Source organism: Puma concolor, chromosome E3 (genome assembly GCF_028749965.1).
Source record: "Puma concolor isolate L17-30 chromosome E3, mPumCon1.1.hap2, whole genome shotgun sequence".
In the NCBI taxonomy this organism is placed as follows: domain Eukaryota; kingdom Metazoa; phylum Chordata; class Mammalia; order Carnivora; family Felidae; genus Puma; species Puma concolor.
In genome coordinates this window covers 18294020-18318808 of record NC_141682.1, presented here as the reverse complement: position 1 = coordinate 18318808, position 24789 = coordinate 18294020, and the positions used below count along the sequence as shown (strand labels likewise).

General features: G+C 54.9%; 2 protein-coding genes across 6 annotated transcripts; one reads left to right on the top strand and one right to left on the bottom strand.

The window, feature by feature from the left end:
- Positions 1-40: 40 nt before the first annotated feature.
- Positions 41-3687, top strand: HSD3B7 (hydroxy-delta-5-steroid dehydrogenase, 3 beta- and steroid delta-isomerase 7). 5 transcript variants are annotated; one of them, XM_086692352.1, is made up of 8 exons: positions 41-185; positions 540-707; positions 918-1073; positions 1320-1428; positions 1724-1823; positions 1984-2146; positions 2641-2942; positions 3417-3687. In XM_086692352.1, exons 1-8 carry the CDS (start codon positions 65-67, stop codon positions 3420-3422), a joined length of 1125 nt encoding a protein of 374 aa, XP_086548478.1. In that variant the 5' UTR covers positions 41-64; the 3' UTR covers positions 3423-3687. The 5 variants fall into 5 exon arrangements, with proteins under 5 accessions (XP_086548478.1, XP_086548477.1, XP_086548476.1 ...); XM_086692351.1 differs by having other exon boundaries at positions 2641-3026; XM_086692350.1 differs by having other exon boundaries at positions 2641-3101.
- Positions 3688-3797: 110 nt separating this feature from the next.
- Positions 3798-22315, bottom strand: STX1B (syntaxin 1B). The gene is made up of 10 exons (XM_086692354.1): positions 22014-22315; positions 13936-14010; positions 13635-13734; positions 13446-13520; positions 10795-10868; positions 10321-10429; positions 10066-10139; positions 7748-7885; positions 7537-7647; positions 3798-7280 (listed from the first exon to the last, which is right to left on the bottom strand). Exons 1-10 carry the CDS (start codon positions 22041-22043, stop codon positions 7200-7202), a joined length of 867 nt encoding a protein of 288 aa, XP_086548480.1. The 5' UTR covers positions 22044-22315; the 3' UTR covers positions 3798-7199.
- Positions 22316-24789: the final 2474 nt, after the last annotated feature.

The following is a 24789-nucleotide window of genomic DNA, read 5'->3' as shown; positions in this document are numbered from 1 at the left end:
GGCGCCCTATGGCAAGAGTGTGGGGGACAGAGGGGTGGAGGCTGGGCTGGTGTCTGTTCCTGGAATGGGCCAGGAGGGAGGAGCAAGCGGAAGGGGACGGTGTGTTGGCCGGCTGGCCCAGGCGCCGAGAGAAGAGGGTCCCTCCTCCGGTGGCCAGTTTGGGCACCCTGGGACTGTGGCTGCAGGTAGGCAGAGGTGATGCCAGGGCCCACGGGTCCCTTTCCCTAGTTACAGTCTTCCCCATCTCCCTCTCGCTTCCTTCCCAGCCCTTAACTCCTACCCTCCATTTTTGTCCCAGAACCTCCCCCCTCCAGCTCAAACCCTGAGCCCTTCCCAAATGCCAAGCCCTCCCCCTTCTTATCTCAGTAACTGCAGTCAGAGGGTGGGTTAGCCTGGCTGCTGCAGCCTCCAGGAGCAGCTCCGGCCCCTGGATCGCTGATCCAGTCCACTGGGCCAGAGGCCCTGTCTAGGAGTAACAGGTGAGCTGCTGGCACTGGGGTAGGTGATGGCAGGCAACTCCAGTTCTCCTCCCCAGCCAGGCATGGCAGACTCTGCAGAGACCCGGAAGCTGGTGTACCTGGTCACAGGTGGCTGCGGCTTCCTAGGGGAGCATGTGGTGCGGATGCTACTGCAGCGGGAACCCCGGCTCTATGAGCTGCGGGTCTTTGACCTGCACCTGGGTCCCTGGCTGGAGGAGCTGAAGACAGGTGATCGTGGAGCAGAGGGAACGGGGGTGGTGGGTGGACTCCCTTTGCCGTGGTGGAAAAGATGATGTCTGTTTATGTCTTCTGGTGCACATGGATGGGATGAATGAGTCACGCTGGGAACATGTGGCTCCCGAGGGTGTAGGCTGAACCCAGCAGCTGGCCGGTGGCCCCAGCTCTGACACTGCCTCTGCCTGCTCCTATCCCTACCAGGGCCCGTGCAGGTGACTGCCATCCAGGGGGATGTGACCCAGGCCCATGAGGTGGCAGCGGCTGTAGCTGGAGCCCACGTGGTCATCCACACAGCTGGGCTGGTGGATGTGTTTGGGAGGGCCAGTCCTGAGACCATCTATGAGGTCAACGTCCAGGGTGAGGTGGCTGTTTGTTCCCCACCCCCTCTTTGACCTTGACTTCTGTGATCCTCCTGTGGAAACCTGTCCTCTGGGTACTCCTGCCCCTGTAATAGCAGGTCAGCAGCCCTCACTGACCTGCTGTGGGACCTGGGGAAGGAGGCCACGGGCCCTCACCCAAATTGGGGATGGGGGTGGGTGGGAAAGATGCAGAGAGGGAGGAAGTTTTAGCTCGGGTACACCCTCTCCCCACCACCTCTCCCAGGCACAAAGAACGTGATTGAGGCTTGTGTGCAGACTGGAACACGGTTCCTGGTCTACACGAGCAGCATGGAAGTTGTGGGGCCCAATATCAAAGGCCACCCCTTCTACAGGTAAGCTGAGGTTCCCCTTGATACTGTAAGAGCCCCACCTCCCCTCCGCATTAAGACCATTCCCTCTCCCCAGGGCACCTGGGTGGCTCAGTCGGCTGAGGGTCCCACTCTTGATCTGGGCTTAGGTCGTGATTTCACGAACCCTGAGGTCGAGCACCACATCGGGCTCCGCGCTGGCAGCATGGAGCCTGCTTGGGATTCTCTTTCTCTCTCTGCCCCTCCTTGATCTCTCTCTCTCTCTCTCAAAATAAGTAAAACATTAAAAAAAAAAGAATTCTCCCTCTCCCCCAACTAGGGGCAATGAGGACACCCCATATGAAGCAATACACAGACACCCTTACCCTTGCAGCAAGGCCCAAGCTGAACGGCTGGTCCTGGAAGCCAATGGAAGGAAGGTGAGACAGGAGAAGAGACACAAAGTGGGGGTGTGGAGGGCTCCTGGTCAGAGGCAGAGCCAGGGCCAGCAGGACTTTTTTGTATCCAATCTCCAGATTGAGGAGGCCAGTTCAGGCCTCTGGGTCCTACGTCTTAGCCCTGCCTGCCTTTTGCCCCCAGGTCCATGGGGGACTGTCCTTGGTGACATGTGCCCTGCGTCCCACTGGCATCTACGGCGAAGGCCACCAGATCATGAGGGACTTCTACCACCAGGGCCTTCGTCTGGGGGGTCGGCTCTTTCGGGCCATCCCAGCCTCTGTGGAGCACAGCCGGGTCTATGTGGGTAAGGCCCAGCCTACACGGCAGGCAGGCTAAGAACAGGGCAGGACCCATGTGGTCCCGGGTGGGCGGTGTGTGCCCTGGCTAGAAAAGGGTGAGCCATATGTGGACCAGAGTAGACGGAGATGCAGGCGTTGTCTGCGCAGGCCGCAGAGGAAACTGCAGTTGTGTGAGTTGGGAAGGCTAACGTAGAAAACATGCCACAGGCTGAGGACAGGACTGCAATTACGGGAGCGGCCTCTCCCCGGGAGAGGACAGGGGCAGCATCTCCACAGGGCCAACAGAAGAAGTAGCATCCATGCAGGCCGGCCCGGGAGGGCAAGTGGCTACAGGGCAGAGGAGAAGGCACCCTTCACCAGCGCTGTGGTTATGTGGGAGTGCCTACGTGAGCCCACGGAGGGGGTGTGGCTTGGACACGGGCCTGCCCAGGGGAGAGCAGCGTCTGCGTTGTCTCCAGGGCACTCAGGGGCACATTCGCCTCCCCTCCTCCACTGGCAGGCAATGTGGCCTGGATGCACGTGCTGGTAGCCCAAGAGCTGGAGCAGCGAGCTGCGCTGATGGGCGGCCAGGTGTACTTCTGCTATGACGAATCACCCTATAAGAGCTACGAGGACTTCAACATGGAGTTCCTGGGCCCCTGTGGGCTGCGGCTGGTGGACACCCGCCTGCTGGTGCCCTACTGGCTGCTGATGCTCCTGGCTACTCTCAATGCCCTGCTGCAGTGGCTGCTGCGGCCACTGCTGCTCTACGCCCCCCTGCTCAACCCCTACACGCTGGCCGTGGCCAACACCACCTTCACCGTGAGCACCAACAAAGCCCAGCGCCATTTCGGCTACAAGCCCCTATTCTCGTGGGAGGACAGCCGGACCCGCACCATCCGCTGGGTACAGGCCGAGGAGGGTTCAGCCCCTTAACAGTGGAGCTGGGGCCCTGGAGCCCAGCATGGCACATCCATCCAGGTCCAGAGCCCTCAAACCCTGGGTGGGGAGGGAAGGCTGCATTCTAGAGCTGGAAGAGGGGTCTGGTGCCACACTGGTTATCCTACAGCTCTCCACAGTTTTAATCCCGTGAGCCTTCAGTCCATGTCCTGATGCGTCCAAGTTCTAGGGTAGTGTTTTGGGGCAGGCATGTCTTCACTCTCAACCCAGGCCTGATGGCTGGTTGGCGGATGTCTGATTCCCCTGATGTTCTCAACTGCCCATCCCATTTCTGGCTTTTCGAGCGGGAAGTGAGTAGGAGTTCCATGGGCTTCATGCTGGCTTTCTTGTGTCCAGGTGTGACCCTCAGGCCTGGATTCAGAGTGAAGATACTTTCTGGCTCCTGTCACCACCTTTGGCCCTCCCTCAGGGACCACAGTCCCATTATTTTCAAACATTGATCACCTTTGGACAGCTCTTTTCAATGAAGCCTACGCAAATCTGTGTATTTTTCCTTCTTCCCACCCCTCCACCCAAATTAGTTCCTGCAGTAATGTTCGATCTCTGCCTGAGGATGCCCTGGTAATGCTGTACCTGGCCAAGCCCTAGATTAAAGTTCCTTATCCAAGCCTGTGCCCATCTGCCTGTTCAGCTCTCCCTCCCGCCTCCCACCATGTCTCCCCCTTCCCCACGGCGCCCGTCCCGTGTGGGGACAGAAGGAAGTGAGCACACAGCACGCCCGCTGTTGGATTGGTTGCTATTTCTCCCGTCCCACGGGGCCCGACCCGGCCCGGGGTGGGGGTGGGGGGGGGGCTCTGGGGACAGGACATGCAGGGCAGGGGGCGGGGCAGAATTTTCCTGTGTTTTATCCATTTGCAACTTGGTCACCAATAGAGAGAAATGGGACTCTGAGGGCTAACAGGAGAGGGTGGCCTGGCTCTGGGCCCCCAGCCAGGCCCCAGGAGTCCTGTCCCCTCTGGGGAGGAAAGGGAAAGAGCTCTAGAAACCAACGGAGAAACAGGAGGGGCAAGGGCTCATGTCAGCAAACACGGCTACATCACGTGACACGCCAGCGACACGGAAACACACGCCAACGCACACGGCTGCACAGCGGGAAGGGGGCAGTGGGGGGAAGAAGGGAGCCGGGCGCCACCCATCTTGTCCTCTGCGGGGCAGGCTGGGGGGACAGGGTGAATGCATAGAACACATCATGTACACACGCTCAAGGCGTGGCAAGAGCGTGCATCGACCCACAGGCACATGGGATGGACACGCAGTGTGCTTCATGAGAGGCGGGGCTAGGGAGAAAGGGGACGGGGAAGCAGCGAGCCCTGGCCAGGCCCAGGACCACCCACAGGGCACACATGGGCTTGGAGGTTGTAGGTGCACGGAGGGTGAGCAGCACACTCATCCAAGAACATGCAAAAGCCACCAGCCCCCAGACAACATTCCAGGACGCGTACAGACACGGCAGCCAACAAGCAAACACATCATATGACCTGTGGGACTTGCAGAAGGTGGGGCACAGCAGACCCTCGGGGATCCTCTGGTCCAATGGAGACCCAGGAATGGACAGCTATGGGCCTAATACCACTCAAGGAGGCAACAGCATCATTCCAGCCGTGGCTCCACCCTTGTTCTTGTGGCCCCAAGGCTGTAGGAATTCCGGAAACACCGGGGCCACAAGGGTGTCCTGGCTAGGCAGCAGGAAGGAAAAAGGGTGGGGATGCTGGGGCCTGCTCTGATGTCCCCAAAGAAGCCTGAGATGGGAGCAGGAGGGCTGTAATCAGACACTGGGGCAAACTGCCTGTCCTGAAGAAGGACATTCTTGGAAGGGACAGACAGGCTCCCCTCCTCAACAGAGCCCACCTTGGGGGTTACATATATTGGCGTCACACAGGCAGGGCTCACACAGCTCAAGTAGGGTCAAGCTACTTGGGCTGGGTGAGGGCGGGAGGGGTATTGCGTTCCAGAAGGTCACATCCGCATTGTCTCCCTGTGTCTTTGTCTCCCTCCCTCCCTCCCTCTCTCTCTCTCTCTCTCTCTCTCACACACACACACACACACACACACACACACCACTTCACATGAAGTGGGACCCCGGGAGACAATCTGCACACACCCACCCACCCTGGGGCAGGGTGTACTTCTTGTGTGTTCAATCCTGTATATGTGGGTCCTTTGCTCATGCATCTCCTGCAGCCCCGCCACCAACCTTACCCCCCAACCCTCCATGCATAATGCATGTGCTGTCTACACAGTGAGGGAGGAGTGGGCCCTTTCTTCACCCTCAGAAGCTCGGGCCTGTGCCCTCACCTTCAATCTCAACCCAGGGGACGGGCGGGGGCGGGGGGGGGGGACAGCTATTGCCAACATTTTGGCAGGGGATGGGTCCTGGAACTCGGCTCACCCTGAGTGGCTGCTGCCAACCGGCCATTCCAGTATTCCTGAAATAACAGTTCCAGTCCCTGAGGCAGAGTCCAGAGTGTCAGATGTGGTGGTGAGGACAAGCCCTGGCCAGTTCGGAGGTAAATGTGTGGAAGGCAGGAATGCCCTAATTTTCGGTCTGTCTGGGGTGGCCCTTGACATTCACCTCGTCAGTAACATTTCCCACAAATAGCCCTTTTGGGTGGCATCTACATGCAAGTGGGTGCAGCCTGAAAGGGCACCACGCCCGTGGGAGCGTGCATGTTCCTGTGTGTATGTATGTGCCTCAGTGGGCCCCCCGCACGAGGCCCCCTCAGCCCGGGCATGCGTGAGCACACCGAGGTGCACCCGCTCTCAACAAAGGTCTACCCTCTGGCAGAGACACAGAGAAACACAGGCGTGTGGGCACGTGTGCACAGGGGCTCTGAAACCTGGCAGGGCAGGAAGCTGCAGTTGCACAATGTTGATGGGACGGTGTGTGACCACACCAGATGTTGGTCAGCAGCTCTGGGGAGAGAGGGAGAGGGCAGATACGTCCAGATAAACAAACCTGGACGGGCACGTGTCTTTAGAGACAAACGTGTGTGCATATAACACACAGGCGGGCAGAAACACACCACGTAGAAAGCCTCTAGACACACACGTGGGCGCACGCGCACACACTCTCACACAGATGTATTCCACATAGCACAGAAATGTGTATTTTTGGGCCTACCCAAAATGGGTGTCCAGCGCACAATATGGAGAGCTCTGTCCGAGGAGAAGACCCATCAAATTTCAGGCATGTCCTTGAGACACACGCGCGCACACACACACACACACACACACGTATTCCTCACATTACCTGCTGGGGGAAATGCACACGTATACACAGGCCGAGCTAGCTTATTTACACGCTTCCACTCACCTTGGCTAAACTCCACAGGCTCACAATACACACACATGCACACACACGCTCCCTGGGACACATGCCAGCCCCTGGGGTGCCTAAGCCAGGAAGGTTTGCTTAACATCACACTGGGGTGTCTGCCATGGCCTATGTGTGTCTGGGCCCACCTGGATCCTCTGGGAATGTGAGTGTGAGCGTCTGTACACTCACGACCGGCCCTACCTATAGCAGACATGGGGGAGGTGGGGATCCGTGGAAGAAGTGCTGTTGTGTTGGATTCAAACACTCAAACACAAAATTCCATGTACGCAAATTGTGTGTCTGTGGATCTGTGGCCACACACACACACACACACACACACACATCTATTCACAGAAGACAGAGCGGGGCTTGGTGGGCTGCTGTGTTATACCCGGCCACAGTCTACACACAACAACCCAAGTGAAAGGGGGAAGCTCAGAAGACACACAGACCTGAGGCGGGGGGGGGGGGGGGGGGGGGGGCGGGGCAGAAGGGTGATTTGGTGCTTCTACACACATCTACACATGTACACACACACGCTGGGGTGTCCACACGTCTCGAGCATGTGCTGGCGGCATGCATGTTGGTGTGCATGTGTAATCACGCCTGCTGCTATCTACGTGCGGGGGCAGGGGTGGTCCATGGCAGGGTGAGGTCCAGGGACTCCAGGGTCTGACGGGGGGTGGGAAGGGGGGGCTGCCTGGGTCTGTCTTGGGGGTGAGCCTGGAGCAGGGGATGGAAGGGGATGGTGGGGGTATTGCTCCCAATGTGGTGGGGGAAGGGTCTGGGAGAGATGGGGGGGCCTACAAGCCCAGCGTCCCCCCAATGGATGACGCCAAGACCACCCCCAGCACCACACAGCAAATGATGATCATGATTTTCTTCTGCAGGCAGAAAGGGTGACAGGGAAGAAGGAGGAGAGAGACAGAGAGATAAAGGGAGACAGACAGATGCAGGGAAAGATGGGGAAGCAGGTGTAAGGAAAAAGAGGAGGGGAGAGAAAACAGAAAAAGGAAGAGGTCAGAGCCAGAGATAAGGCCTCCCTTTGGATTTCATCACTCACCTCAGCCCTGGCCTGAGCCCTGCCCCGACCGCTCAGCCCAGCCCACCTGTCCCACAGGTCCACCCACCCCAGCTCACCCTCCGGGCCTTGCTCTGATATTTCACAGCTTTCTTGGTGTCAGACACAGCTCGCTCCACATAGTCCACGGAATGTTCCACGTTGTACTCAATGCGGTCAATCATCTCACCCTGCAGAGGAGATGTGCACAGGACAGGGTAGGGGTTGGGCTAAAGGAAAGAACCCCAGGGACGTAGGGCAGACTCCTAGAATGTGCGGGAAAGGCAGTACCTGGCTTTCCACGAGCATGGCCATGTCCACAAACATGTCATGCAGCTCTCGGATGCTGGTTTCCAGTTTGATGATCTCGTTGTGCCTCGTCTCGATCTCATTCAGTGCCTGCTTTGTCATCTGCGAGTCCATTTTGATCTAGGGCAATGGGGTTGGGGGACGGGGGGGAGGAGCTGCAGACGACCCTTCACTCCCATGAGTTTGGATTCTGCAGCTAGAGCATCTGGGTTCAAATCCAACTGTCATTTACCAGCTCTAACTGTGGGCAAACCGTTTAACCTTTCTAGGCCTCGGTTTCCACACCTAGAAAAGGTGGATAATAGCAGTGCCCACCTCCCACATTTGTTGTGCACATTAAGTGAGTTAATATGTATACGCTGATTACAACAGCCCCTGGCACACAGTAAGGCACTAAAAGAGGCCTGTTAAGATACAAGAAATAAAAACCAACCTGAGCCCACCACCTCACCCAGGGCTTCCTCTAACACACACACACACCTGGAAAGCCCAGGGAGGAGAGAGATAGGGGTGCAGAGCCACCACTAGCATCGGGGGCGCCCGTCTGGTCAAAGGCAGACAGGGTAAAGAAAGAGGACACAACAGAGAAAGCAAGTAGGAGAGGAGGACCAGAGGAGAAGGCAGAGTGCCCATTCTGGAGCCACTGTGACATTAGATGGGGGAGAACTAATAAAGAAATGCACTGGAGCACCTGGGTGGCTCAGTCAGTTGAGCGTCCGACTTTGGCTCAGGTCATGATCTCGTGGTCCATGAGTTCGAGCCCCGCATCAGGCTCTGTGCTGACAGCCCAGGGCCTAGAGCCTGGAGCCTGCTTCGGATTCTGGGTCTCCCTCTCTGTCTGCCCCTCTCCTGCTCATTCTCTCTCTCTCTCTCTCTCTCTCTCTCTCTCTCTCTGTCTCAAGAATAAATAAACATTAAAAAAGAAAAAAAGAAACGCACTGTAGCCCTCAAGAGTCAGGGGGAGAGAGAGATTCCAACCCACAATCAGATATACCTCCTCCCCGCAGACAACCTGGCCTGAGCCAGGCCACTCTCTTCCCAAACTCCTCACTGTTCAGGCTCCATGAGGAGCCACTCCTCTGCTCTAAAACCCTCCAGGGCTCTCCTCTATTCCTCCCCACTCCCCACCACCACAGGTTACACACCTTTACTCTAGCCAGGGTTCAGTCTCCCTTTCTGCCCTCATCTCCTACATATCCTATGAGCCCAAATCATTCAATGGCTGTTTGGCAAGTGGTTCCCTCTCCCTGTCTTTGTTCAATCTGTGCCCTTTGTCTAGTGGGCCCTTTGCCCATCTCACCATGTCCAAATGTTCCTTGTTTCTTAAAGCACAGCTCAATGCTACTCCCCCCAGGAATCTTTCCCTGACTCCAGTAGTTAACCACTACCTTAGGGCCTGTCTGCAGGCAGGGCATCCCTCAGGCAAGATCCCAACCACCCTGCATTGTAATGATGCGTTTCCATTGCAGTGATGGTGGCTTTGCTGGCGGGGATCAGTTCTGTCCTCTTGGAACCCACCAAGCTCCTCTCCGTTCTCAGACAGAGAGACTGGGCAGAGCTGTTTGGGAGGGCTCCAGGTTAACGGGCCCTAATCAATTGCTCAAAGCTAATTTAACAAAGATCAGTTCTCTAAATAACAATTTACTGAAAACTGCTAGATAGTCACTGAACATACTTGAATTCTGGTCTAGAAATCTAAACCAGAGCCATTCTGCCAGCAGAAGCAGGGAGACAGAACTGGGCAGGCCAAGGCAAAATCTACAAAGAGAAAGAACTACAGTGGGGAAGCCCATCCAGTCACACTGAAGATGACAAGGGCAGGGTGCAAAATGTCAGCAAAAGTAAAACTGGTACTTCAAAAAATTTTTTCAACATGTAGGCAAATTAGTCATTTGGTGAAATGACCCGCTTCAGGAGGGAGTAGTGTATCTTAGCACTGAAGAGCCCCAGCCCTGACAGGAGACCGCAGGTCCAGATCCTGGCTCTGGGGCCTTGGACGAGTTATTTAACCCCATCGCTGAAATCTGGCTGCCTCGGAGGGTGGTGGTGAGGGCTGAATGAGGTAGCAGGTAACTGTCAATATGTAAAGGGCTTAGAACATTATCTGGTTACTTAAAAGGTTGGCCTTTTTTATGGGGGTGCCTTCCTGCTCTGCTCCCATGGAATTCCCCGGTTCCAGGTCCTGGCTTCCCACTCTTTGTTATTCCACGGTGGACTTAGGACCTTAGCTCGGCCTCGGCTTGGGGAGGGAAGAGAGTAAATGTTTTCCAAAACCTGACCCACCCCCACCCGGGGCTCACATCATCGGTGAAGATGGCCAACTTCCCGCTCTCCAGCATGTCTTCCAGTTCTTCGTTCGTCGTGGTCCTTCCGGCTGTGGAGAGAAAGCCCTCCCTGCTCAGGGACTGGGCCAGTCTGGGGGCCTGAAGTAGTGGGATGGGGCAGAGGCCCAGGAGCCCACCCTCCCCCCACCTAGCCTTAAGGTCTCCAGGGAGAGGAAGGGCCTGGAAGAGGGCTGGGGCAAGCCTGGGGATTTTGAAAGGGGGTACACGCACTGATCTCCAGCTGCCGCTGGATCCGGTCCTTGCAGCGGTCCCGGTACTTGGACTGGGTCGCATTATATTCGGTCATTACTTCCACGAACTTCCGGGAGAGTGTGGAGTGCTAGGGTAGGGGTACAGACACATCAGGAGAGGTCAAGGAGGCAGTGGAGGGGGGAGGTGCCGAGATGGCCTATGGCCCTTCTTTAACTCGCGCTGCGATCCCAACCCTAGACAATTGCTCAGTCCCTGGACGCCCCCGCGCCAGGTCCCCCATTCAACTCGCTAACCAGCGGGGTCCCAACCAGAGCTGGGAGACAGGGCCCAGCCCCGCCCTCCCGCCATAACCCCGCCCAGGCTCCTCACTGGCCACGCCCAGCGCTTTGCTCGGCTCTGGCCCGCCCACTATCTTTTCGCCTGGCTCCCGCCAGGAGTCCTCCCCCGTCGGATCCGGCTCCCCCCCAACCCCGCCAGGCTGCCACCTCCTACCTGGGTCTTGCGGATGCGCAGGTCCGCGGAGGAACGGTTCAGCCCCTCCTCTTGTTCAATGCTTTGCTCGATCGCTACGGGAGAGAGGGTGCAGTGACCGGCGGGAGACCCGGGGCATGTGGGGCAGGGGTCCGGGACGTAGGAAAGGTCGACACCCCGAGGCAGGCCCCAGGCCTGTGAAGAGATGTCACACCCATGGCGAGGGCAGACAGTAGAGGATCCAAGGGGCAGGGGCAGGAGGCGGGTGAATAGAGGGACAGACGTTTCAGGGCGTCTGGAAGGCAGGTAGGAGGGGAGGTTGAGGGTTCCCGGGTCACCAGACAGAAAGGGGCTACTTGTTCAGGAGGAAGTGTTGGGTCTTGGAAAGTCCCACAGCTGTAACTCGTGCTTAACCCCACTGAGGGGGGTGTGGGCCCAGTCCACTGGAGGGTCTCCAGTATGTGGAGAACTCTCCATTTCCTAAGGCCTCTGGAAAGAGGGCAGGAACCCATCCTGAGGTTTTTCTGGCAGAAGGCAGGCACTTCCAGGTGAGTCAGGTTCTAGTGGCCGCCCTTTTCTTCCAAAATCCTAGGGTGAGGGAGGGATGTTCCAATAGAAAATAGCTCTCCCCCAGCCCTGCAAGGTGACCCCTAATTTGGGAATTCCCACTTCTACAAGATGTTCTGGAAAAGCTGCACAGATGAACTGGGATTCCTGCTTCTGGATCATGCACTCCTAACATCTATCATTCAAATTTTCTAAAAAAGAGCTTGTGTGTGATAAGATCTACAGTGCTCTGAAAATGCAGCAGGGATGAATCAACCAGGCCCTCCAGACCTGGAAGGGCCTCCAGGCCATTCTTGAGAACATCACTTCTCTTCTGCTGGCAGCAGGGGAGATATGGGGCTGAATAGCACCCCCGATGCTCCCCTACCTGCAATGGTGGGCACAGTAACTGAGTGACACCTCTGGCCCACCTGCTGCTGGAAAAGCACAGGAACACACACCCAGGGAAGTCAGAGCCTCCGGCCCATACTGGGACCCTATTGTCAGGCTTGGGACTGGAGCCAAGCCATGGAGTGAGGGGGCCTTTACAGGACCTCACTGACTTCCTACAACAATCCTAGGAATTCAGTCCATGTTTTACACTAGAAGCTGAGGTTCAAATGGGTAAAACAACTGACCCAAGGTCACACACAAAGCCCAAGCTCATGCCACCAAAATAGCTGGAGAAAGATGGAGAAGAAGAAAATTTCCTCTCTTTTTCTGGAGGCCTGGAAGGTCAGCTTCTCTACATCACTCCTACTTTCTCTGGGTTCTTTCTTGGTCTGTTCCTGGACTCATGATCCATGGAGCCACCTCTTGGTCTTATAGAGAGTGTTAAGGTCAGAGCTCAATGGGCCCAAAGAAATCTTTGAGCCCAGGAATTTTTTTTTTTTTTATATGAAATTTATTGTCAAATTGGTTTCCTAGCCCAGGAATTTTTAAATGGTGTTCCATGGAACCCTGCTTCTGAGAAAGAACTTCAAGGACTGTTGCCAGGAGTAAAGGGGAGGCGAGGCGGGTAGGGCCCTGGGTCTCCCAACCCCAGTACAGCCAGAATAGCATGACTTTTACGTGTTGTATATACTGGAGTTCTCTGTAAGATTTCATTTAGAGGAAAAAAAAAATTGCTACAAAAAAAACCACACACACAAAACCAAAAACCTGCTTTGAAATTGCTTCTGTTTTTCTTACTGTACCAATGAGAAAGTTGAGGTGAGGAATGTGTTGATGATGGAAGCTGTCCAGAACTGAGTTGATGATGGAAGTTGAACTCCGTCTGTCTGGATTTATACTTAATGCACTCCCAGTTTGGGCCATTTTCCTTTCCAGCACACAAGTGTAAAGGGCTTATTTTTACAGATCAGCACTGGAGGCTCACACATGACCTCCCACTGACTCGGGGAAGGCATGGAGTCCCTGTTCTCCTCTCTCTGGACAAAGGTTAGTATGCTCAAGGCCAGGCATCTGACATGACACCTCTTCCCCAAAGCCCAGCAATGTGCCTCAGACAAAGTAGGTGCCTGGCAAATGTTTTCTAATACTGAATTACCACCTCACGGTAACACTGCTATTCCCCTGGCACCAGCAGACAAGGAGGTTCCCAACCCACAATGCTTTGAGGGAAGGTGGTTATTACCAGCACCCAAGTCCTTAAATTAGAGCAAATACATAAGCATTTGGCAGGTCCCTCCTGAAAGCTTGCCAGCTCCTGATGTCAGCCACACAGTCCAATCTGTCCTGAGCCGACGATACCAATTCAGAAGCATTTGCTGAGCCCACCTACTGGGTGCTTAGCGCTAGGCCCGGCACCTGTTCTGGAGAAATAAGGATTTAATGAAACTAAAGCCACTTGGTAGACTGTATTTTCTGGTGGACCTTCATGCTGATGGATCCAGCAGAGTGCAGACACAACTTGGACAACCCCCCCCACACACACACACACTTCCTTCTCGTGTATCTTTCTCCAAAGAATCTGGAGCAAGGAGGGGAATCTGGGGGGTTTGCGCTTTCTCACTGTTTAGGAATCTGGGTCCTGGAAATTTGTAGACGTTCCTTATAGAAAGGCATGTTTGGTCCAACGAGGGCACAGTTGTTTTCCTCCTTAGTCTGGGGATTGCATTCCTCACCTTTCAACTTGGACCGAACCTTGTTGGCAGTCTTCTTGATGTCTGCGGTGAGGTCCTCCAGCTCCTGTTTGGTCTCTGGGGACAGAGCCAGAGAGGATGACACGTATGGACGGGAGCCCAGACCCCCTACACCACTCCCCTACTTGTCTAACCCCATCCCCCTTACAGCCACCCAGAAGCAGCACTCACTCTCATCTGGGTTGGGGGCGGCCAGGATGGCACTGTGCTGTTTTTTCACTTGCTCCACATCCTCTGACAGCTTCTCAATGCAGCCCCGGATCTCTTCCACCTGGAGCAGCAAATCAGCTATACCCAGCCAAGTCGCTGAGCCAGGCAAGGGGCCCCGGGGGCTCAGTCAGGGTTCAGGTAAATGGGCAAGATCTAAGGGCCAAGGGGGTGTAGAAGTGGAGAGCAGGGGCGGGAACAGGGCAAAGGAAGTTGTTGGCTGGGGGCCAGCTTCTGGGTCTGAGAGCATCGGAAGCTCAGTTACCTGTTCAAAGAACTCATCCATGAAGTGGTCCCGATCCACATGGACCACCTCCTCTTCATCATCACTGTCTTTCGCCTGGGAGGCAAGAGAGGCAGAATCCATGAACAGTCCCTACCCTGAGTCTGATGCTCCCAGCTCTAGGCTCAGAGCAGAGGTCTTGGGAGAGGTCATATGCGGGGGGGGGGGGGGCAGGTCATATGCAGGTCATACGCAAGGGCACCAAGCAGTCAGAATGAACACTGGCTCTCTTGTGGAACGGGGTCCCGGAAGCCAGGTGGCCAACAGCCCAAAGGACAGGGTGGAGGGAATCAGAAAAAGGCACCCTCTCAAGGGTGGAATTGGCCCAGTCACCCTGGAGGTGGGTGACACTCAGGACAGCTGCTGTGAACCGGTATCATATGAACTGGCTAAACGTCAGCCTTGCAACATCTGGGGTCTGGAATGGAGGCCCAGGATCCTGACCCTGTCCACCATCCCTCCCAGCCGCTCCTGCCCAGGCCTTACTTTGCTCCCCTCCAGCTTCCACCTGGCCAGCCACGTCCCCTGTGCAAGGTCACTTCACTGCCAGCTGCGGGCGCCAAGTTGAGCAAGCAGTCAAGTCCAGGGAGGGCTGGAGGAGAGCCACAGGCAGCACCCCCACCTCCCTGGCTCCCTGCGTCTTCCTCCCGCTGCCTGCGCTCACCCCCTCAGCTGCTCTGCCCCTCGTATTCACTTCTTTCATCCAGCCTCTCCCAACTTCACACCCACCTACTCTCACTTGCTTGGATTTCCCAGTTGCAACCTGCAGCTGCTCAGCCCTCCACCCCCAGGGCTCAGAGACACAAAGGGATTTACCCACCCACACCACCACCACCACCGCCACCGTCAGACAGACCAGTGACACGGACAGAAGGGCTGACACACAAGACACACAGAAATAGGCCCACTGACACCCACACGGAGAGACGCTGGCATGCTGATGTTCACCCACACACGGCAAAGCTGCCCTCTGACACGTGTGGCAACCCCAGGGACATTCGGGAGGGCCCTCTGTGCCTCTCTGACCCTCAGGTCGGCACACTCATTCAGAGCTGGGGAAGAAGAGAGGGGACAGGGTGGGCTCCCCGGTGCTACACACTCTGGGCTTGAGACTCTTCTCTGCTTGGGACAGAAGTCTGAGGACAAAAGCTGAGCCTGTCAAGCTTAATTACATGAGGAGCTCTAATCGGCCCCAGTAGAAATTGAAACAGAGTTCACCCAGACCTCCAGAAAGAACCTAGCCAAAAGAATCTGACTACCAAAGCCTGAATGAAATCAAGACAGGATCCAAAAGTGTCCACTTGGGGTAGAGCCTGTTGGGATCTAAAGACAAGCACTCACACGGAACCTCAACAGGGTCCGAGCAGATCACAGACAGGATCTGACAGAAACCAGACAGGCTTCAACCGAACTAGACTCGGGGCAGACAGATCCCAGACAAGCTCAGATCGAACCTAGACAGAGCCAGATGGGACCTAGATGCAATCTAGGCAGCCAAGTGAACTCGGAATCAGCAGAGCCCCAGCAGCACCGGGAGGAGCCCTCCAGCTGCACACTCTCAATGCCACCCCAGCTTCCTGCCCAAATGGAACTCAAGGGATTCTCCCCACAGACGCTGGGCCCCACCCCATGTCAGAAAATGTGTTCAGCACTTACATTTAATTTCCAGACCATCCCAAACATCCCCTGGGAAAGGGAGGCTCCTCTGTCTGCCCACAGCTGCCCTCAGAAGGAGAGGTAATACCAGGCCGGGCTCGGGGACTCTGATAGGACATCAGGCTTCTCAAGTCTCCACCAGACCAGGGCTATCCCGATAAACTTTGGCCCGGAGGGGCTCTGGGATGCTCATCTCATCTCTGAGGACCCACTGGCTTCCCCTGATACTGTGTCCTCAAGCCAGCTGCCCCACAAGGTCTCCCTCCCCTACAGCCAAAGCCATTCCTCTGCCACTTCTCTGACTTCGGCCCTCTGCCCAGCTGCCCACCGGTCATGAGGCGTGTCTCTGGCTCAGGTGCCTGGGAACTTTCCTGTTCTGTCACTTTCCCACACTGACTTTTGATTTTCTAAAGTCTAATTTCCCTCTCTACTGTTGTTCCCAGAGCCAGTTCCCTTAGGTTTTGCCCTGGGACATCCCTGGCTGCCTGTTTCCTTGTCCTTGAGAGAGGAAGAAAGGTAGAGGCCCGAGAGCTAATAATCCTCTACAGGGTACAAACACTTTTCCATCTATAATCCCTTTTGATCCTCACCACACAGCCCTGAGAGAGAGGCTGAGCAAATATCAGTGTCCCCATTTCACAGATGAGGGAACAGGAGGTCAGAGGTGGAGAAGGGAAGTGACTTGTCCAAGGGCACCTGGGCTGAATGGGCTGGAAATCATAGGCATCTAAGACAGACCTCCCCCACAGCCCCTTCTAAGGCTTGAGACCAGGCCACCTCCTTCCACCAACTCTGCCACCACATGTTTTCTCGCTCAGGTCAGCTCCTGCTAAGGCCCAATCTGGGTGAGGCTCTGTGCCCCGAAATCCTAGGAAAATATTATTTTATAATAACACCTTCCACATAGGTCTTATATTCTTGTTATCTCATTTAATCTTTATGTAAAGTCTATAAAGATCACTGGCTAGCATAATTATAATTATGGCAAACATTTACAAAGCGTGTTAGAACGAGCTGGGCACCATTCTATGCCCTGTGTGTACATTTGTCCCTTTAATTCTCACAATAGCCTCCTGAGGTAGATATTGTTATAGCCCCCTTTTATAGATGGGGAAACTGAGGCACAGAGAGCCTGAAGAACTTGCCCAGGTTAGCAGCTGCAAAGCCACATGATTTCTGCCTTCTGAGCTTCAGCCTCTGTATTCACTGAATGGCGATAACGTCTACTCCAAATGCTGGGCAGGAGGAGGCAATGAAACCAGGCAGGAAAAATGCCTAATGCTGCCAGAGAGAAGCAGTGTTTAGTGAGGGTTGGCTATTACCTGCTGCCCCTCCCATGTTATAGATGAAGAAACAGGCTCAGAGAGGTTGCCTGACCTGCCTAAGGCTTCACAGCAAATAAAGCCAGAGGTGAGACTTGACCTGCCTGGTGCTAATCCCAGGATCTGTCCCCGCAGTCCTGCTCTGCTGTGTCCCCAGTACTGCTGAACTCCTGTGGCCAGGGGAGATAACCAGTAAGGGGCCAGGCTGCAGGAAGAGCCCAGACAGGAAGCCAGGAATTCTACCTTCCCTTGCCCTATTCTGTGATCCTAGGCAAATCTCAGCCCTTCTCTGAGCCCCAGTTCATTTGCAAAAAGGGCAGCCTGGTGCACCAAGGGCCCTCCCTGCTCTGCAGTGTGCATGTTCACTAATGAGCATGGCCTCCATTTCTGGAAGAAGTTGGCCAGCCTAAAAGAATGCAGGCTATGGGCAGATGAGATTACCCAGAAAAAGACGATTGTATGCGCTCGCTCGATCTGCTTTACGGACAACTCAAGCTTCAGTTTCCTCATATGCAAAATGAAGAAGATAAGAAATCTAACACATGTTTACAGATTGCAGTGAGCTGGGCCCTGTCCAAAGTGCCTTGAGTGTCTCTTATAACCACTCCATGAAGTAGATACGATTCTTATACCCATTTGACAGATGAGGAAACTGAGGCACAGAGAGATTAAGTGACTTGCTCAAGATTATCCAGTGGGTGCTGTATGGGGTGCTGACAGGGCGGCACCTGGGTTTAAACTCACAGTCGCTGCTCTTCCTACTCACCAATTCCTCAAGTGCTTGAAAGGATGAAGTGACAGAGTGCAGAGGTCCTGGGCACCTTCTGGAACCGCCTTGGGAATAGGGGGCATCAGATCCAAGTCTCTAGCTTCAGTCTTTCCCCATCAGAGATACAAGGGCCCTCGTGTACGTTGGTGTGGGGAGACCACATAGACAGATGCGTGGATGGAAGGAGGGGGACAGAGTGAGCTAGCAGGTCAGAGATCAGAGATCAGAGACAGATGGTAAGAAGGTGACTAACACAGAGGCAGAAAGAGCCTGGTGTTGGGTGACAGAAAAGTCAGAGTGCGCGTGTGTGTATGTAAACACACGTGTGCCAACACGCACCGCACACACATGCTCACAGGTGCTCCTCAGGGGTGCAAACATCATTTGATCTAGAGGCAGCAGCCTCTTTCCACCGCACCCCCACTCCTGTCCATCTGTCTCCCTGACTGGGCCTCTCTGCCCTCCCAGCACCCAGCATCGCCCTCCCTCCCCCAACCTTGCCGCTCTGCCCTCCCTCCTTACCCCCCTACTCCCTTCCTCATCCTCCCTGTGCCCCACTGAATCACTCATTCACGTGGCAGCTATGTATGAGCAGAGCCAAGTTCTCTAGCTGCTGCTGAGAACACAGAGGTGGACAAGACAGGAAGAAGGTCCTAGCTCCAAGGAGCTGACGTTCTATTGGAGGGAGACGAAGAATGAACAAGACGATTTCAGACTATGCTAACTGGCAAGCAGGGAGATGAACCCAGTGAGAGGGAGAAATGGCTATCAGGGGTGGCCCAGGATGGTCAGGGAGGGCCTTTCTGGGGGTGGGTGACATTTGATGACACAGAATTCAAGTCAGAGGGATTAGTGGTCCAGGCAGAGGGAAGAGCGTTCAAAACAGGGGGACCAACAGAAGGAACAGCAAGTGCAAAAGCCCTGAGGCAGGGGTGAACTTGCTGTGCTTGCACAGCAGAAATGCGCCCTGTGCAGCCGGGGGGCAGTGGTCCATCACCAGGGTTCTCCTGATCCCTGCCCTCTCACACTGGGCTGCTCTTTCACTATTTCAGGTCTACCACTGAAAGTCCTCCCTGTGCCTATCCCATACCTAAGTACTACATAGATGACTCAGTTCCTGTCCTTAGAGTGTGTGACTTGTCCTTTAACGGCCCCCATTCCCACCCGGCCTCAAATTTGAGCCTCCTTCCCTACAGGCCTCATCTTCCCCACCCCCCAGGCCTCCTGCCTTCCCACTCCACAGTTCACCATGCAACCCCACAGGCTTCTCTCCCTCCCCAATCTTCCTCTCCAACTCACTTGCTCCCGTTCTCTCCTCTTGAGCCCTGGCCCTGACCCTGGCCCTGCTCCTTGGACCCTGGGACAACAATCCAGCGGATTAACTCCCCATCATAGCCTCCACTCCAGTCCAGCACCTCCCAACTCATGCCCAAAGGTGCTTGGTGAACTGGAAAACAGAAAACCCTGGTTCAACACTAGCTCTGCCATTAACAGCTGTTTGACCTTGGTCCGGTTGCCTCTCTGGCCCTCAGTCTACTCCAAAATAAATTAGGGGTCACATCCTGCCCATCCCAGGGGGCTGATATGAGGTTCAAGGGAAACAAGCAAGTCAAATGTGGAATAATAAACACTCACAGGGCCCTGCTGTGCCCAGGCCCCTTCTTGGTACTTTTTGATATTACCTAATTTCAATCCTTGGGACAATCCTGCAAACGGGTACTATTATTACTCCCAATTCAAACATGAAGAAACTGAGGACCAGAGAGGTTAAGAAACCTAACCCAAGGTGACACAGGAAGTAGCAAAGCTAGGATTTGAACCCAGACAGTCTGACTCCCAAATCTGTGCCCTCACAGGGTATTTGATAAACAGATCTGAGTTCCCAGGGGAACTCGAAAGTATTGTTGGGAAGATGATCAGGTCCCCTGAGCTGACATCCCCTCCCACTACTGCCCCCCACTACTCTCAGCATCTCAGAGACCTCTTAACCAGGCCTCCAACACCCTGCCCGGTCTCTCCTGCTTCCCAGTCTCCTCGCTCTCAACTCTGATGGGGAGACCCTTGCACTCCTTACATCTGGCAGCTTCTCCCCACCCCACCCACCCCCTCCCAAATCTCTAGTCTCTCTGAGCTGTGACTAACACCAGAGCCACCAGCACTTACCCAACTCCTTTTACCCCTCCATGCCACCCCCCCCCAACACTGCCTACCCCCTGCAGCCCCAGCAGACAGGCCTCCTTGCCTCCCTCACCTATGTGGAAGAGGACTCCATGCCCTGCCTCCCCTTCCATCCTTGTCTTGGAGCTTCCCACCCCCCCCCCCCCGCCCCTCTAATTATACCATGATTTCACCACTACCTCACCTCAACGGCTTTCCATTTCTCTGGGTTTTAGAGTGATAGAATTGTCCTGGCAGCAGGGGATCTGGGTTCAAATTCACATTCCTCACTTGATGGCTGTGTGACCTTGGGCAAGTTATTTACCCACTCTGGGCATCAGTTTCCTCAGCTTTAAAATGAGGTAGTCTCTTAGTCCACATACCTTACCAGGAGGTCAGTGAGGGTCCAATGAGATTAAAAACAGCAACCTGCTTTGAAAAGTGCATGGCGAGAGAAAGGGAGTTTAGAGCACCAGTGATGGGGCCCGCTGCTTGCCTGCCTTTTACTAGCTATGTGACTCTGATCCAGAACGCTGATCCCTGATACTTAATGTCTCTGGGCTTCAATTTCCTTATCTGTAAAATGGAATCAGACTAGTACCAGGGTTGAGGTGAGGATCAAAATGAGTAAATATGAATAAAACACTCAAAACAATATCTGGCACTAGGGGGTTAGTTGTTTTTATTATTACCATTTTCTAGATGCCTGACCCTTACATTCAGTGGAAGTTTAATAAAGAAAACTTCAAAATTCCCTATTCAACCACCAGTTTCTTCTTCCTTCTCATCTGCCAACCCGTCTTTCCCCAGAGATGACAGTCACTTATCTTCAAGCCCCTTCCTCTTGTTTTCTGTAATCTGGTTTCCCACCCCCATATCCAGGGGCTCTCCAAAGACAGAGCTTTTTACCCCCAGTGTTCAGACTTCTGTTTCAAAGACCAAAAAAGCAGAGACACGTGTCAACTTGCCAGACTGGAAACCCAGATTCCAGTCTGATCCTCCCACCCACTTGCTTGGTGACCTTGGACAAGTTCCTGCTACCTCCAAACCTCAGTCTCCTCATCTGTCAAATGGGGTAACAACCCTGGGAGCAGGGAACCACCAACAGGCTCCTCCTGAGAAAGACCCAGTGCATCAGGATACATCATGGCCGGGGCTAGTACTTTAGTAACATCACACCACAGGCCTGGAGCACAGAGCAAGCTGTCAGCTTTGCCTTCTGGGCCCCCAGGTCATTTCTACAAATTCCCCAGCATTCTCCCTACCCTAGAAACCATTCTCATTAAGCCCCCACTCCCCAGCCCCTCCAAATAGCAGCCTTCACTGCGGACATCAGTGCCGCCCTCCTCCCCCTGTCACCCAAACACATAGTGCCTGGCCAGACTCCTGGAGCTAGGCCTCTTCAGGCCTGCAGACCAGGGGTCCACATCAACCTGCCCCTGACTGTTCAGAATGCCCCAATTCCCCCCAGCAAAGCAGTCCATGTCACAAAACCCAGTTCCGTGGCCCTGTGCATGGAACCTCCTCCCCCTCTCCCCTGCAGCCCCAACTCCCACCTCTGGGGTCACCCAATCTCAGGCCTTGGCCCTCTGGCTGTCTCCTGAGGCCACCACTTCCCTCCCTGCCTCTGAGAGGTGCCCCCTCCCCACAGGGAGCAACACACGCGTGCACACACAGACATCCACTTCATTCACTGCCAGGTGTTGGCATCTCTGGCCCAACCTGTGTCCTTCCCCAGAGCACCCCCCAAATCTGGGTCCCGCTAGACTCAGCCTGGCCCAGTAACCGCCCCCATCTTTCTCATTCCGCAAATCTGCCCAGGGGATGACAGACAGTACCCTCCAATTCTCTCCTGATGTTCACTCTCTCCCATCCCCAGATTTGACCCCAGGGCTCTCCTGGGAATGTGGGTATCCAAGGCCCCTGAAATCTCTCCTGCCCCCTTGAGTCTTAATGGCCTCCAACCTCTTCCAGCCGCTGTCCCCAAAATGCAGGTTCATTGGAGACATCAGGTGCCTCCAGATACTGGGGTGCCCCTACTACCAACCTCCAGTCCCATCATTTGCCCCCATGTCCCAGCACCTCCCCCACTCCACCCCCACGCGCTCCCCCAATATTGGGGTCCCGCCCCCCCATTTCCCCACCCCCAAGCTCACACTCCGCAGCTCCTGAGTCCGATCCTTCATCCTGCGACGGCTCCTCCTCCTCCTCCTCCTCGTCCTCCTGCCTCTGCTGCTGCTCCCTGCCTCCTGCCTCGGTGCTGGAGGCCGGAGTCTGGGGGCGCCGGGGGGCACCGGAGCCGCTGGGGGGGGGCCCGCGGACGGGGGCGGGGCCGGGGGTGGCGAGCCGAGGGCCGGGCAGGGGCAGGGGCCTGGGCCGGGCTCGGCTCTGCCGGGGCTGCGGTGGCGATGCGGCTGCGGCACAGGCTCGGATGGAGGGATGCGGGAGCCGAAGCGCGGGGGAGGGGGGCGGAGGGAGGTAAGGAGGAAGGGAGGGAGGGGGGAACCGGGAGGGGGCGGGGAGCAGGGGGCATGCGCAGCGCCCGGGGCTGGGGGCGCCTGGGGGTTGTAGTCCGGGGGAGGGGGACCCAGGGAGAGGGGGAGTGGAGAGGCCTAGAGGGGGTGGGGAAGGGCAGAACCAGAGAAGCAGGGAGAGATTCGGAGAGAGGCAGAGGAGATGCGGCGGGAGGCAGCGAGCTGCTGGGTTGGGGGGGGGGGGGGGGGGGGGCGGTGGTGATGGCAGAAGGGGGTAAAGGAATGAATTAAGGGAATAACCCAGGGAAGGGTTGCTGTGCATCCCTTTACACCAGGAGATATAGATAGATTTTATGTTTGGTATCTGTGAGTATCTGTGCGAGCGTGTGCACGACCACCTCTGTGTATGTGTCCCTGCAGGAGGTTCTTTGGACACTAGAAATAGCAAAACCGACCCTCTAGGTGGCTTTTGTGATGCAAGGAATCAGCCAAGCCTGGAAGGACAGGGACTTGTTTGTTTTGGGATTTATTTTGCACAGCCTTGCCTGCTCTGTGACAGCGATGGGTCTCAGAGCTCTGCTTGTCTACCTCCAAGGACAGGGGGCTCACTACCTTACCAGAACTCTTGGCCTATCTTTACATGGCTCTGAATGTTGAAAACGAAATTTGTCCTCATTGGGAGGGGAATGAAGGTACACCTGAAGGTCCAAGTACCCTGTGTCCTTCTCCTTGATGCCCACCTCTCTTCTCCCCTTCTCCATATTTTAACATCACACCAATTGTTCCACCCCTGCAGTGGAGCTTTGGCCCCTGACAGGCCTTAAACCTGCTTTTGCCAAGTTACCTGATCACCTCCTTGATGCCAAATCCATCGACCACTAGTCAGGGGCCTTACCCTTCATGATCTTTCAGTGACATAGGACCCTTATGACCTCTCTCTCTCTCTCTCTTTTTTAAACTTAAATCCAAGTTAGTTAACAGGAGTAGAATTTGTTGATTCATCACTTACACATAACAGCCAGTGCTCATCCCAACAGACGCCCTCCTTAATGCCCATCACCCTTTTAGCCCATCCCCCCACCCACCTCCCCTCCAGCAACCCTTAGTTTGTTCTCTGTTTTTAAGAGTCTCTTATGGTTTCCCTCCCTCTCTGGTTTTATCTTATTTTTCCTTCCCTTCCCCTATGTTCATCTGTTTTGTTTCTTAAATTCCACATGTGAGTGAAATCATATGATATTTATGTTTCTCTGACTGACTTATTTCGCTTAGCATAATACATTTGAGTTCCATCCACATTGTTGCAAATGGCAAGATTTCATTCTTTTTGATCACCGAGTAATAGCCCATCGTATATACATACCACATCTTCTCTATCCATTCATCAGTCAATGGACATTTGGGCTCTTTCCATAATTTGCCTAGACCTCTCTCTTCCTGAAACCCTCTCCTCCCTGGCTCCCAGCCTGCCTCCTGCCTCTCATGCCCAGTCCCCCCGCCCCCCAACTCTGAATATTGTTTCCCAGCCTCCTTCCAGATCCTTCCTTTCTCCCACAACCCCTCTACATCAGGGTTTCCTGGGCCCTGCTCTGGGTTCTCTTCTCTTCTTTACTCTCTTACTTCCCAGGGTCAGCGGCACCTACTTGCCTACAGTACCCACATCTATACCTGCAAGCCAGGTCCTCCTCCTCAAAGGCGGCACCTACTACAAGGCTGAGCACTGAGCTGGGCACCAAGAACACAGAGGTGAAAGATGTCATCAGAAACATGAATAGATCCATAACTATAGTGAGTGAGGCCAGGGCTTTGATGGAACTTCCAACGCTGTGGTGGCCTTGCCTTCTCCTCCCAAAGTGCCCCTTCCTGTATTCTCCATCAGAGATGGCATCTCCATCAGCCAGTTACTCAAAGCAGACTAAAAGCTGACCTTGGTTCCCTCCCCTGTCCTTATAATGCTGCTGTGTTCTGAGCATGCACTATGTCCTAGGTGCCACGCTTAGTAGCTCCTAGAATCTTCCCAACCAGGTAGCTGCTACTGCCATTATTCCAAGTGTACAGATCAGGAAACTGAGGCTCAGATGTTAAATAATGGATCTAAGTTCACAAGGTTTGTAAAGGACAGAGCTGGGGCTCTTGCATGCTGGGGCTTTGGATTACAAAGCCTATTCTTGTAAAACCACAATGTTACAGCTCCTCCCTCAACTGCCAAACCCAGAGCTGTCTCCTGGGTCCTTTCCCTCCTCACTCCTTCCACCTCCTCAGGTCAGTCTAGGCCCTCATTGGCTTTCACCTGGACCATCCTAACACCCCCTCTCTGGTCTTCCCACCTGTAGCCCCTTCCCTGCATATCCAATTTTCTCCCCAGGTGTTAGTGCGATTGTCCCCTAAACAGATGTGATAATATCAGTCTCCTGCACCAACAACTCCACCACCCATCATGGCCTCCCAGATTTCACTTAGT